The 16,404-nt window shown below is 35.3% G+C and overlaps 1 protein-coding gene across 2 annotated transcripts in view; it reads right to left on the bottom strand.

The window, feature by feature from the left end:
• Window positions 1–2,243: 2,243 nt before the first annotated feature.
• Window positions 2,244–16,404, bottom strand: part of LOC150100146 (E3 ubiquitin-protein ligase HECW2-like) — a 708,695-nt gene continuing 694,534 nt past the window's right edge. For both annotated transcript variants that reach the window (XM_090402900.1, XM_090402899.1), the window contains one exon: window positions 2,244–2,462. In XM_090402900.1, the coding sequence (XP_090259026.1) occupies window positions 2,351–2,462 (112 nt within the window). In that variant the 3' untranslated portion in view covers window positions 2,244–2,350. The remainder of the gene's footprint in view (window positions 2,463–16,404) is intronic.

Genomic DNA, 16,404 nt, shown 5'->3' with positions numbered 1-16,404 from the left:
ATGATTAATTCTAAGTGTTTATGATTCTATTCCAGTTCAAGTGAGCATGAATGTGTTATCCAGGGATAGTTGTGGTATAATAGCATAAAACATAATTCCTTAAACACAGCATGCTTATTTGAAAAAAAAATTTGTGTTATGCACCAATACAGCATTGCTTAGTCATTTTTAAGAAACTGCAGTTTAAAACAAAATCATTATGATCTAAGTAAAAGAACACAGTTAATTTTCAGTGGTGTGTTTGTTCATTTCTACTAAACACACAACTTCTTGCTTAAGTCATTATTTGCTGGCCTGTTTGGTTAAGTGGTTAGCATATCCACTATTCAGCCAACATGCTGCAGGTTTGAATCCTGCTATGGGCAAAGATGTTTGTGATTGACTTTAGTTGGGAGATGAATTTCATAGCCTAGTATGAGACCCTGTCCTGCTTATTGGAGAAAAAATCTTTAGCCCACCTACAGTACGAACGACTGTTTGAGGATATGTGATAACGACTGGATATCAGGGACTTCTGAGTGTTTTATAATAAAAAGTCTAAGAAGGAATTACATTCTTTTTCATTAGTTACTAAAATTAGTAATTAATGAAAAAGAGGCACATTTAAAAAATAATACCTGTGTGTGTGTTTATGTATTCACATTTTAATATTGAAATGAAAAATTTTCATTTAAATGTTTTAACTTTCAAGTAAAATTTTCTATCATTAATGATAGAAGTGTTACTTTCAAAGCCCTTTTATTAAAAAAATCAGCTTCAAGTAAATTACTCTTTACAGGATGATTCTACTCAGACATTCTCACAGTTTGGTGACTTCTGAACAAATGTAAATTTCAAGCACAGCACATTTGGGAAAAACATCTCCACCTTTTACTATAGCTACTGTTAGGTAATTAATGCAAGTGAAAAAGTATAAGTGTGCACGTATATACATGCATACATACATATTAAACATTTAAACATAGACCTAGATTATAATGGTGTTACTAAATAAAAAAAGCCACAAACACATCAGGCAAATGTGGCACAATGCAAAGTTATAAACAGTAATGCTAAGTTTACAGTTATTGCTCAAGGCAGTTTAGTACAATTTTCAAATACGTTTCATTTCTTTGGAAAAAATTATTTATTACAAGTCTTGACAAGGTAGTTGAGTAAAAACAGGTGGTAAACAACCACAACTTCTGGAAAATCACAGACAAGTTGCTACTTGTCATGTGGATACCATATAACCTCATTGTAATTAGTCATTTCTCAACTAGTAAAAAGCGTAATATCTAGATATCTACCTTAATATAAATATAAATATATGTGTGTGTGTGTATATATATATATATATATATACACACACACACACACACACACATACATACGTACATGTGCATGCATGCATGCACGCACACACACAAAAACATACGACACACACACACACACACACATATGCATATATATGTATATACACACATATATATAACAAGCATTATAAAAAAGAACCTAGGACAAAACTGTCACAGTATGCTGAAAGAAATATACAAATGTCATCAGAATGTACATTTTTGCACTTGGATAACCATCTAGTATAGAACTACTGAAATAACCTATCAATTATTTTAGAAGGAAAAATGTTATTCTTGAAAATAAATTCCATTCATCACAGAAGCCTATAGGAGAGGAGGGGGAAAAGATCTTTTAATACTACAAAAAATTTAATTTTGGTAGTTTCAAGAGCAATAATGAGTTAATTCAGATATGACTAAATGGGTAGTAGAATATATTTTTAAGTAAGGCAGGGGGAGAATAATCGTTTACCATGTGTACTAGATCACTAAGTATTATCACTGCCAAATACTAGAACTGTTGCTATTGTTGCAGAATAGGGATTTTGTGGCACCGTAATTACCACAAATGGAGGGTTGTATTCAAGGCCTTAGAGATGGATTGGGCTCAATAGTCCCAGTCCTTGCATAAATAGTATGAGCTGAGGAGCATGACTATTGTATGATGTGATCTCCCTTTCCCCCCTCTCTCCATGACTTATAATGTTCCATGAGAAAAGAAAGGCAAAGAGATTGTCAAGTCAGCAGTGCTAGAGGAACTTTCCTGATAGTAAAGTGCCAAAGGCTGTCTCCTCATAGCTCTTTTCATTTTAGGAAGAACTATTGTCCCAATAACACATGAAGCATTATTTTAATATTAAAGAATGTTTCTTATGAGGCAAAGGCAATAATTCTCACACAGCCATTAGAATGCATTAGGCCTGCTGTCTTCCTTTTATATATACACACACATACACCATGCCAGCAGTGTATCTTTTTTTTTTTTCTTCCCTTTAATTTTTAACACTAATGCTTTACTCTATACCAAATGTGCTAGACTCTTCAACAGCTAATAGCAGTTTTTCATATAGCATTTCAAATGAAGTATATGGTGGCAAATCCAGCCTGTTAAAACAGGTATGTGCTCTGCAAAAGAGAGGAAAAAAAATCAGCATTAAATAGATTATATTATACATATAACACACACAATAAATGAATATAGTGACATCTCCATAAACTAAATGATTCAAGGGGGAAAATTTAATTCATTATATAGAAGTGACCAATTTATAATTCAAATTATATATAAAATCCAAGAGACACTATACCTCAGTCATTTTTTAAGCCTTTTGGTTGAAAAGATCTGAATTCAAATTCAGTCTACATCGCAGGGAATATTTTGCCACAAATTTACAATTAAAGGTGAGTTAGCCAGTCTCATATGGAGGTGGAAGGTTTCCCTTCCCAAAAACAGGCAAACCAGCCCCATGAACAAAACATATCTACAGACAAAAGAAATAATAATCATTCTTAAAGGGATGCACAGCAGAAGCATGCTGCCTTCATTAAATTGCCTAAAATTCCAAATCAAGGAAGTCAACCTAAGGACACAAGAATTGGGTGGATGGATAAAAAACAGTTATGTAATATTTATTATTTTAATAAATTTCAGTTCACCAGATTAGCAGCCTTTGTATTTGGCATCACTGTAAAGTTTTATTTAAATTGCATTAAACTGAACTGGAAAAAAAAAAAAAAAAAAAAAAAAAAAAAAAAAAAAAAAAAAATCACATTCATCATCATCTTCCTTTTACCCTCTTTTACCTTAGGGTGACGAGGGTTTTATTAATCATCGGACCTCAAACCGCTCACAGGATAAGGTGGTATGCCCTGGTGTATCCTATGCCCATAGTGTTGAGTTCTCAAGGCCAGTTTGCCTGCTTGCGGGATGAAAACCCCAGGATAAACTGGGGGGAAATCCCTACTGTTCATGCCCAAAACCGGCTAACTTGGCTATGGCTGAGGAAGATCCTTCAGCTCCTCACGTCTCCGACGGGAATCGAACCTAGGACACTCCTTCCCTAGGCATATGGTTGAGAAGCGCACAGCCGCTAGGCTAATCGTGCAGACTCAAAAAAATTAAGTATCTAAATGTGGGGGGGAAAAAAAATCACATTTAGATACTTAATTACACAAAAATGTATTACATAATATACTAGCATTTCTTCTCTAAAGCATTATTAGTCTTGCAGTTAAGTCACTTTCAACCCCCCCCCCCAGTCAATTACATAAAAATGCATTACACAATATACTAGCATTTCTTCTCTAAAACATTATTAGTCTTGCAGTTAAGTAGGTCACTTTCAACCCCCCCCCCAGTCATTTCTCTTCTCATTTACTCTGGTATTTCTGCAGTCCTTCCATATAAACTTAGGTCTTTCTCTTTTGCAACTCCATGTTAACAATTCTCCACCACATACTGTACTCCTTATCCCCTCAATATATATACCAATACCAGAGCAATCTTGCTTCATGTGCCTTCTTTGAGGCTTTCAGTACTTTAACTGTTGCTCTTATTTTCTCATTCCTAATTCAGTCTTCCTGGTAATGCCACACTTCCATTTCAGCATCTTAAAAATACAAAATATTATTAACATTACTTTTCAGTCTCAGTGGCAGCCATTACAGTGTTTTGCTGCAAAATGGAAGGTGTCTGTGTGCAGAACAAACCATCAGTATATAGCTGATGTTTTGTTCCGTCCAATCTGCACTTTAATGATACTTTACCTTGTATATTTCCATCCTCCTTCAACACTGCAACCCCCCAGTATTTAAATCATCTAACTCATTTTATCTTTTCATGAATATAAACACTACTAATCTGGTTCTTCTTCTTTCCTAATTACAGCATGTATATATATACATTCTGTTTTTCTAGTCTTCCATCTTCTGCTTTACTCTTGGCACAGAATACTGCTTCATTGGCAAACATGGTGTTATTCTCCCATTAGCTCATTTATAATAATATCAAATAAAAAAGGACTTAATTTTGAATCCATAGTATACGCCAACTTTCATATTAAATTTTTTTGGTTGTCCTACACTACTGCCGTATGCAGCAATCTCCACACATTTTCTTAAGCAACCATGTATAATTTTTCTATGATATTTCTTACTTGGCCCATATCATATGCGATAATGTTTTTTTCCTTCCTTATATTTCTTCACAAATCTCAAGGAAAATATGGCATCTTGTACTTATTCCTAGCATAAATTCAACCTGTCTACTATTTCTACTCCTATCCAATATTCTTACTCACAGTCTCATGTTATGTGGGACTGGTTTAGTAATTGTTAAAATCCTGCACACTGCTCGTTTACCTTGCTCTATTCCTTTATTCTCAATGATAATTTCTGTTCAGATCCCCCCCCCCCAACAAAATGCCAATATCCTTTACATCTAAATGTTATATAGTTGTATACATATAACGTCAGGCCTTTCCATTCCTGCATGCTTTTTAAGGCATCTTTGTATTTCTATTCTAGCTATTCCCATACTCACTCCTTCATTTGATTATTTTTTTTTTTCTTATTAATCTTTGGTAAACTTAATTTAGGAGTCTTTCAAGGTATTCAAAATCATGGCATTCATGATTTTGGATCACCCCTACCCCATGTAAAATTTTTCATTAATCTCATTCAGGTATTGTGCCTTAGAACACTATCCCACAGAGTGTTGTGTCCAAAGTTACCTATATAAGAAGTATGGAGCAAAGCTATTGCAATATAAATTATGAAGGTTGATCTGATTTAACTGAGAAATCAGTAGTAAATAAATGGAACTTATTGCAAATAAGAAATCCCATGGACAGGTGAATGGCTACTGCTTCCAGAACAGTATTAAACTAGACATGTTGAAAATGAGCATGAATGCCCTCTAGGATAGTGACTTTGCCATCTACAGGACCATCTCCAGACCTGTCCTTACAAATAATAGTGAAATGACTTAAGGTGGAGTCCTTGCTGAGTTTTATTATGTTTCCTGCAAACAGAAACACACACAAAGGTGGAATTCATGACAGTTCCACTGTAAAATATTTCCTATTCTTTAACAGAATTGTCCAATTTCCAGGAGGTTAAAGTCTTATCTTTCTGGTTTGTATTTTTGGCAAGTATGGATGGGCAGTGTCCATCTCTTCCTCTGGCATGTTGGATGATATATAATACATCATCCGACATGTAATAATCAGTTATTTAGTCCACTTTCCAATGGATACAGAAGCATCCATTTTGGCTAGGAGTGTTTGGTTGTTTTTCTTTCAGTGATGCCATGTCATAATTTTGGAAGTTGTTTCAGGAGTGAAACTAATAGGTTGGGTGACCAATGAGCTCCATAGAGAAGCACTCACAATCATAAGGATCAGGTATGCTGAAATTATCAGACTGTGGAATAGACACATTTGTGTTGCTTTGGAAATTTTCTTAACTGCTACCTTCTCAGCATAACTGGATTTAATGAACAAGTGCTGTGGTGGAAACTTGTGGTTTCTTGTTGAAATAATAAACAAAATACATCTGTCAGGTATACATATATCTATATAAATGTCTATATCTATATAACATAAAATCTATACAAATATATCAACACTCTGTGTTGTCAACATGAAGTTTCAACAAGAATATCAAAAGAATATGGATTTTAACTGTTCTGAAGATCCTGCTAGCCCTTCTAAATCCCTATGAATAAAGAAGAGTGACATTTTCTTCTATGGGTGTTTCGCCTGTTGCACAGATGATGAGAAATACTAGTATATTTATATGAGTCAGATATCTTTTTTGTTTCTTATTTTTGTTATGGAATGATGTATTTACAATATTTACTTAGTTTGGCCCTTGTAAGAATCCTGGTAAATTTGAGGATAAAGGAGTCATGCTCAGCGGGATTTTTTAGTTTGGTGTCAGCAATCCCCACCCACTAATTGCCTACTATCATATAGCAAGCAATAAATGTGCTGGGATGCAGAATATCAGGGTTATCCTGGATGCTATACTATTACACACAGCTAGTCTTGGGCCTATCCATGGACCACAGTGGTGGTGTGAGATTTACTGCAACACCACTGACTATTACATGCAAGCTCACTAGCCAAATAAATGTGGCCAGGAATAAGTAGGAATTATGCAACTATATAAAGCAAAGGCCACTTACCAATAACTTGGTGTAACATTCTGAGAACAGAAAAATCATGCAATACTTTGTTGTTCCTCTAGCACTCAAGATATACCATGTCTAGAATGGTATAATTGAGACAGTGTAGTGCTGTCGTCTGCTACAAAGGATAGCATAAATATTCTTAAGTGCTTCTAAGAATATAATAAGTCAAACAATAAAACAGTGGCACAGACCTTTTGATTTATCCTTGTATAAAATGAGCTCCATAGAGAAGTACTTACAATCATAAGGATCAGGTATGCTGAAATTATCAGATTGTGGAACAGACACATTTGTGTTGCTTTGGATATTTTCTTAACTGCTACCTTCTCAACATAATTGGATTTAATGAACAAGTGCTCTAGATTCTAAAATTTAAGGTAATCATCTATTTAACTAAAATAAGCTATGATGAGCTTGAGAGAAAAATACTGAAATCCATAAAGTGTTCTTCTCCTGTGATGTTCAACTAAACTATGGTGAACATGAGATTACCACCATGCTCGCATACCCAATGGTATAGCCCAATCCAGAATTTACTTCCAATGACAACATTCCATATTAATAGAATAAGTTATATCTTGTAATGTTTAGTGTATTTTTCGATTTTTTCCCTTCAGTTTTTATGCACCTGATGACAGTGGCGTAGCTAGAGCTGTTGCCGCCCTCTCAATATACAAAAATATTAAAAAGTCAAAACGACGTATAGGGAAATAAATTAAAACAAAAAAGTCAAAACGACGTATAGGGAAATAAATTAAAACACTATCTTTATTTTTGAAGTAAAACTTTAATTTCAAATTCTAAAATGTTATTTTTCTTGCTTTTCTATTAGCAAAAATCGTCGATGACATTGTCGAAGTCTATTTCATAGTAATGTAGACTGTATTTTAGAATTAACTGCATGGCAATGCTGTAGCCCATGTAGTTAACTGAGGCACGACTGTAGCTGTTACCCCTCAGATGACATATGAGAAAATGAGCAGCTCTGATCGGTGGTGGGGTGTGGTGAACTTGCCACAGGATAGAGCCAACGCTGAGAGTTCTTCTCAGTGGCAAGGTGAGCCTGTTACTGAGAGGAACAATGCAGAGTTTTTGGAGTTTGACCTGTACTTGAACATTCAATAAAGGTCGAAACTGGTCTGGGTAGTGGCCCTTCCCTTAATGCACAGCATTATACATGTCTGCAAGGAGATGTGCTTTGCATTATGGGAGACACTAAGACAAGTGATGAGAGCTTGGTCCACCTTTACCACAAGTTGCCTCAGTCCTGAAGATACTTCAGGCGCAAACTTTGTTTACTTACACTTGGATAAAGGATTAAACTAAATTTATTAAAAATGTTTTAGGATTCTGAGAATTATATTGACTACAACTATTAAAATTAGAAGAACAGTTCACATCCCAAAATAATATTCCTAACAGTATGAACCTAATAACTACAAGTCCAAAAAGTGGTTACTTGGTGAAACTGTACTATAACTGGCTACAGTACAGTTTCACCAAGTGAAACTGTACTATTTTCACTTGGTGAAAATAGTAACTTTTTTCACTTCTATTTTAACATATAAAAGTGAAAAAAAAAAAAAAATGAAGTGTGATGTATTCATTTTATTGTCATTTTAATTTTATGTCCATTCAACACTTTTTTGATTTTTGTACAGAATAATGGGCAAGTTTATTTTCCACTTGGTTAGAGTATAATAAATTTAGTTTAATCCTTTATCCAGGTGTGAGCAAACAAAGTTTGCGCCTGAAAGTATCTTCAGGACTGGGTTAAGGTGATACAACACCAGGGCAACTCGTTGCAAAGGTGGAGCAAGCTACCAACACTCCTATCCTAGTATCTCCTATAATGCAAAACACATCTCCTTGCAGATATGTCTAATGTTATGCATTAAGGGAAGGGCCACTACCCAGACCGGTTTCGACCTTTATTGAGGTCTCTTCAGTGGGAGCCAGGCCCAAGTCGAGATATCAAGCAGAAGCATTAGCAGGTCATCTCCACCTATAGGAATTGCCAATTGGTGTGTCACCCTTTTTTAATAAATTACTCTGGATTTAGAGAAAGATGTTGAAAGTTTATTTTCCACTTGGTTAGAGTATAATAAATTTAGTTTAATCCTTTATTCAAGTGTGAGCAAACAAAGTTTGTGCCTAAGTCTGCGGATAAAGGATTAAACTAAATTTATTATACTCTAACCAAGTGGAAAATAAACTTTCAACATCTTTCTCTAAATCCAGAGTAATTTATTAAAAAAGGGTGACACACCAATTGGCAATTCCTATAGGTGGAGATGACCTGCTAATGCTTCTGCCTGATATCTCGACTTGGGTCTGGCTCCCACTGAAGAGACCTCAATAAAGGTCGAAACCGGTCTGGGTAGTGGCCCTTCCCTTAATGCATAACATTAGACATATCCGCAAGGAGATGTGTTTTGCATTATAGGAGATACTAGGATAGGAGTGTTGGTAGCTTGCTCCACCTTTGCAACGAGTTGCCCTGGTGTTGTATCACCTTAACCCAGTCCTGAAGATACTTTCAGGCGCAAAACTTGGTTTGCTCACACTTGGATAAAGGATTAAACTAAATTTATTATAGAATAATGGGCAGTTCTTGTGATTTCATATAATAGGCACATTGATGTATATGCACAGGTTACTTATGCAAGCTCTGCATATAAGAATACTCCAGACAAGACTGTAGCAGCTTCTTGAGTTTATAAGATTTGTCTTATAAACTATTTGAACCACCTAAAAAGTTTAGGTGATTAATCTTAGGCTGATTGTATAAGGATTCAATCCATAAAGGAATAAGGAGAATGGACTGATCAATCGCTTGGATGCTGAATAAACAAAGATGAGATAACAATTTGGGATACAGCCAACCAAACTGGTTATATACTGAAAGAAACTACATGTTATTATTAGCATCACAATATGGGGTATCTCCATGGAGTCAAAAAGACTCACTGTGGGAGACCTGCACTAACCATTATTCACACAATACCTATCATACCTCTCCTTAAACCGATTTACCATTGGGGAATTCACAATTATCTCTAACAATCTATTTGACTCATTCACCACTCACTGAGCCAAAAATCTAGTCTGCACACTCTTGATAACCACACACACATTCAATCTACAATTGATTTTTGTACAGAATAATGGGCAGTTCTTGTGATCCCATATAATAGGCACACTGATGTATATGCACAGGTTACTTATGCAAGCTCTACATATAAGAATACTTCAGACAAGAACTGAAGCGGCTTCTTGAGTTTATAAGTTTGAAACCACAGGATTCAATCTATAAAGGAATAAGGAGCATGGACTGATCACTTGGATGCTGAATAAACAAAGATGAGATAACAATTTGGGATACAGCCAACCAAACTGGCTATATACCGAAAGAAACTACATATTATTATTAGCATCACAATATTGGGTATCTCCATGGAGTCAAAAAGACTCACTGTGGGAGACCTGCACTAACCACTATCACACAATACCTATCATACCTCTCCTTAAACCGATTTACCATTGGGAAATTCACAATTACATCTAACAATCTATTTGACTCATTCACCACTCACTGAGCCAAAAATCTAGTCTGCACACTCTTTGTTCTATCCCTACTTGTCATATATTGAAAACTTTATTTTTCAAAATAAGTACATAAGTTGTCATGTTAGTAAAAATTAAGGACAGAAACTCAAAATTATGTGAAAGTAATTTTAATAGATGTGAAGAGTTCACTTAATATTAAAAGCATCGTCTGTATGTTAATAATGAAATACAAAATAAAATGTAATAAAAGATTAATTTTTAAAGTTTCACTACAGCATAAGTATGACAGCAGATGGTTCTGTGAAGTTATGTTGAATTTGTTATTTTTAAATTTTTGTTATATTTACCTATATCAGATCTTACTAAATCTCCAATTAAATCTTCAATTATTCTACCGGCTGGGCCAATGTAAAATTACGTTAATTTGATATATGCCTTTACCTATCTACCTTACTTACTCATTTGTCTCTCTTAAGTCTCATTAATTCCTCACTCATACAAATCTTATTATTTCTCTATCTACTGGCCATTATAAATGTATTGAATGATGGTGCACTGCACTGTTAACAAAGACACTGCTTCAGGTTAGAGCCAATCCCTTTGTTATAATTCTGGTATTAACCCCGTTTCTAATTTTGGAAAAATTTATTTGTTAATGCTGCTATTCAAAATTATTAGACTAGAGAAGCTTCGTCGCCTGGCAGAAAAACACTCAGAATGGCACAGTATTCAATATTCATACAATTACTATTCCAAATTTCACCAAAACTTATGTGTCTCAAATTTACTACAGTAGTGGCTGTCCCCAAAATTTTGATTCGCACAGGTTCTACTTGATGAGTGGCGCATTGAGAACACAGATCAGGCAAGTTATTAGGTTGACTAGAAAGGATTTATTCATGAAAAAAACATGGTACAATTACTGATAATTACTTAACTAAACTAATTCAATCATGCAAGTGTAACCTGGGCATTCTTAATCTTTCTCAACATGAATCAATATCTAATACTAAACACATTATGAATTCTTTCTAATTACTTAACATTCTTAGGTAATCATTTACCAAATCTTGGTCTCAGAAAATAACTGACTATAACAAAACTATACCTTCAATCAAAACACCTTGCAAGTCCTCATATACAGAGCTATAACATTCTATATGTGGATCAGATGCTGAAGTCCTATTACACTTCCAAAGTCCAATAACTTATCAGTTCCTATCTTTGTTACATTCTAACATTCCTGTATATACAAAAGATTTAAAAAGCTCTTACATTATCGGGGCATTAGGATCACTCTGGCTTTCTCTTTCGATCATCTGCTCTATTCTTACGGCTCATTGTTTCTTCCTCCGGTTTACTGCTTTCAGAGAGGACTGACTAGCGAATACGTTCACGATTCACTTCCTTCGATGTAAGCGAAGCTGGTCTGTGGGGATCGGTCCACGTGGTTCCGCATATCATCTCGGTGTACGCTGATTATACCGCTGTGCTGAGGCCTATGCTCGTGCTGGATCTCTGTCTGACCACATAGCTGCCTATAGCCATCATCCTTCTCAACCGCACTGGAACTTCCTTCTCCGGGAATGACAGGAACAAGATAGAAAAAGGGCCCCAAGTTGGCATTGCCAAGCTCTATATATTCACTGCTGTGATATTCTCCCCTACTACGTCATTGTTTTTACCCAGTACCTAATTCTTCTGCACTCCGTGCCATCATTCCTCCTAGCATGTCCACGGGAAACTCCCACGCGCCCTTTAGACTTTGCATATGTGACTGCCTCTGGACATGTTTTTAATCCACTTATCTCTTCTGCAACTTTGATCTAAACTTTGGCATACTAACATATTTTCACCTATTTTCAACCTCTGTTGTATTCACAAAGACACTTAATATTATATTACATAAGGAAATCTTTAAATCATGGATTTTATCGTTATTTTACAATCAATTTCACCTTTACCTATATACAAGTATTTTTCCGAGAGTTTTGATACTTGTTAAATCTGAATGAAATGTAGTACAATAAATTTCTCCTTCATTCAAGATTTAACAGTTCCTAACTTTAAAACAAAATAAAATAAAAATAAAAAATAAATTAATATAATAAGATAATAATCCAGAATTTACATGTTGGTCGATTGGTAGAGCCTCTACTACTAATGGCTTGCAAAAAGTTAAGCAGCTTTGAGCGCAGTTAGTAGGGGAAATCGTTTGATGGTGTTGGCACATTCTCCCTGGAGGTATAAATGGGATAACTGAAGGCCACCTGATCAGTTTAAAGTTTGGTTGGTGTAGAAAGGTTTCACAGCTCTCTTTGTGTAACAGATCGACATGGAATAGACTTTTGTGTAAGAGTTTAGTTTTCTTCCACAGGACCCTATGTTTAGTTGAGATGGTATGTTTTGCTAGGCCAGACTGCTTAGTTTCATGATACCAGACATATGATTTATGTTCTTCAAGAAAGCTAGTCTTTAGTTACAGAAAGGAAGGTAGAAATCTTCCTGACAAGACAAAATGATGCTGCAATGTTGAGAGGTCTCAGAACTTTAGCAATATGTTCAGAAATTCCTTTAATATATAGAAGTGGAATCCTAGAGATATCTTCAAAAGATATAGAGGCAAGTAGCCTAAAGCTGTTAAAAGCTTTCTTGATAAAGGACTCATTAAAACCATTTTTCATAAAAGCAGATTTGATATAATTCAATTCTTGCTGTATAAGATCTTCAAAAGAAGATACATTATGAGCACGATATAATGTCTTAATGGTTCCAACTGTAAGGAAGATTTCTACCTTCCTTTCCTCACTTACAGTCTGTCCTAATGGAACATGAGGACATCTTAACTAAACATAGGGTCCTCTGGAAGAAAACTAAACTCTAAAAACAGAAGTCGATTCCTTGTAGATCAGTTACACAGGGTGTTTCAGCAACCATGAACCACAAAGGAGGGCACATTGAGCATTTGTAATTGTGGTGAGTGAAACTTTAAGCCTTACTTCATACTTGGTAATTTATTTTGTAACTGTACCACATTTTCATTATTAAATATAATTATTTGAAATCAGGTCATTCTTTTTGAAACATCCTGTACAAAGAGAGAGCTATGAAGCCATTCTACACTAAGTAAACTTCAAAGATCTGACTAAAAATTCACGTATACCACAGTTGGTAGATATTTCATCTTAAGACATCATCAGTACAGTTATTACAAACAATGCTAGGAATTACATTCAAAGGAACAGTTAGTGTGCATGTTTACATTGGAATCCCTCTATGCGTGCAATAGCATGTTCAAGGACTAAAATATTCGGCTGTAAATTAAAATATATCTGATAAATTTATTTTACACAGTTGAGGATAATAATTTCCTAGATCTTTGGGATAGTGAGACAGTCATTATAGTTAAGATTGGGTCTGTGATGTAAGGCTTCAGCATTGTTTGAAATAACTGTACTAATGATGTCTTAAGATACTTAAGACAAAATATCTACATATTATTAAAATTGAATTACTGTGGTATATGTGTGAATTTTTAGTAATGAATGCTCCATAGGTTTCATTATATAATAGATTAAAAGATCTGATTAGCCTTTAGTTATCCCATTTATGGGAAATATTATTGTATAAAGCTTATAGAAATTCCTGATTATTATCTTAATATATTAATTTATTTTTTTATTTTTATTTTACTATTATTTTTTAATTAGGAATTCAGTGACCATCTGCTGTCTTACTTATGCTATAGTGGTGCTTTTAAAATTAATTATTTAATTGCATTTTATTTTGTGTTCCATTATTAACATACTGAAGATGCCTTTGATATTTGATATACACTGACCAAACTAAAACAGATCTGATAGCCTCCAGTTATCTCATGTATGGGAAATATTATTATATCAAGCTTATGTAAATTCCTGTGTGAGGCCTGCTCTAGAAAACATGAAGTCTGTCATACCATTCCTTGAACTCACTGACCATTCGTGTTCTCACTACTCTATCAGGAAATGCATTCATGGTTCAACCACCTTCCATGCAAAGAAACTACTCCTCACCCTCTTGCACATGACTTTCTTTTGCAACTTCCAGAGGTGGTCCCTTGTCCTAGCTCCTTGCTCTTGTTCTACCATATGAGAGACTACCTCAGTGTCAACCTTGAAACTATTTCTCAACAGTTTTAAAGTCTTGATCATATCACTTCTACTTCTACATTGCTTTATTTACATTTAGAGTACTCTGTGTTTGAAACACTCTCTTCATGCACTTCTAAATCTCAAACCTACTCCATAGAAAGATGGGAATAGAGTGACTGATGCAAAAAAACAGTGGAGTTGTTCAGTGAACACTTTATTAGGGTATTTCATCCTGGAGAAGTATAGAACCCTAATTCTCCAGGATGAAATACCCTAATAAAGTGTTCACTGAATAATCTTCTATGTCCTTTGCATCAGTCATTTGTCCACAATCATTTTTCCTCCTACTGGCTACATAACAAAAGAATTCCTTAGGATTTTATTTGGATCTCAAAGCCAATCTTTTCTCATATTCCAGTTTTGCTTTCCTTACCATATCAGTCACTCTTCTTGCCTGAGTCTTATATTCTTCATGCATCTGTTCTTCACCCCACCCCACTCCTTATATCTCTTCCATAACTTCTTTTTTAACTGCAGTTCCCATTTTATATTGTTTGCCATCCACTTTACACTAAGTTGTTTTCTTCACTCATGGTATACAACTTCCTATTGCTACTAATAAATATTCCTTCACAAATTCCCAAGCACTGTGATACCTTGCTCTTCCAATTCCTCCATCTATGTAACTGTCCCAAGTTGACATCTAAGACTATTATAATCACATGCGTTATAATTCCACATACACTCCTTTCTCTTTGATACTCCTGCATGTCTATTCATCTTTCAAATAAAAACCAAATGGCCACTCTCTCCAACTGGGGGCAGAGATGCCATCTGAGTTATAATCAGATCTTTTAATGCTCTGACTAAATGTTGTCTAATGTTATCTAAGACATTTGTCCCTCAAGAATTCCATAAATTCCATTCCCATACTACTATATGCAGTTTCCTCTTTTCCCAATTTATACTGCTATTGTTAAATCTCTCATAACAATCTTTTTTTTTTTTTTTTTTTTCACTCGCCAAACTCAACTAACTAAACATTTCCTGCTCTTCACCCTCTATACTTCCTGGCTTATAGCAATGGCCAACTAAACATCCTGTCAGCCTCTACTTCACACCATATGCTTTCAAAACCATTAGTGGCATTGCCCTCCAAATCCTCCACTCTGATAACTCATCACTTATCATAAACATTCCACCTCTGCATTTGCCCTTCCTATCCTGTTGAAAAATGCTATACCCTGCCATTTCTATTCCTGTCAATATATCATCTTCTGTCAACTATCTCTCAGAGATCCCAATAATCTTTGGACATGCAGATGCTATCAGTGCCACCAATTCATCTTTATTCCAGATACCTCTGGCATTAGTATAAAAAATCAAGGCATTGGTCACTGTTCCTGTACCTATCATTATCCCCTCCAGAATGCACTGGATTAAGCATTACAAAATGTAATCCCCCTTCTCCCAAGCAACTATTCCTACAAGAGGCTGCCCTGCTACCACCCGACAATGATAATTTTAATTTCCCTGCATTGACACATTGACTTGTTCAGAGAACAACATTTTCTCTAGATGTCTATGTCGTTCCTCATTCAAATTCGCAGCATTTCTCACGTGCATTTCATTTATGTCCTCATATGCCCTCCAAGCATCCATGTAATCCAAGCCTCTCTTTCAACACATTCTGGGTATTATACTATTCATTATTGATGCTGTTCTGCACAGCTCTTCGTTATCATACCTGGACAACCTCCTCACCCCAATCTCAGTCTTCTTCCAAACAACCTCAAGCATGAACCTCAGATCTCTTGCCACTTGATTCACATTGCCTCTGAAATCATTTGTGCCAACCATCATCTCATCCACCCTTTCACCTTGCTTAATTGCCATAGTCACACTATCTATTATTCCTCCAAGTAAAGACTTCTCTGCCATTCTATCTTGTACACCACGAATCATCGAGTCTCCATACATTATACCTCTCACCACTCCGTTTCTTCCTTGCTCTAACACTTTCTATCCCCCCACTTACCTACCATCCTGTCATCTCTCATCCCTGGTTTCTGCACTGCCTTGCCTTTCTCTGATTCCCTCTCTTTAACTGGTTCTCCTATTCTCCCCCCTTCTATCACCCCCCCAACACACACTCTGATTTGCTTTGCAT

Source organism: Typopeltis vanoorti, chromosome 13, assembly GCF_054136105.1.
Source record: "Typopeltis vanoorti isolate ZY-2024b chromosome 13, IOZ_Tvanoo_1.0, whole genome shotgun sequence".
Classification (NCBI taxonomy): Eukaryota; Metazoa; Arthropoda; class Arachnida; order Uropygi; family Thelyphonidae; genus Typopeltis; species Typopeltis vanoorti.
This window is presented reverse-complemented; position numbering and strand designations above follow the sequence as displayed.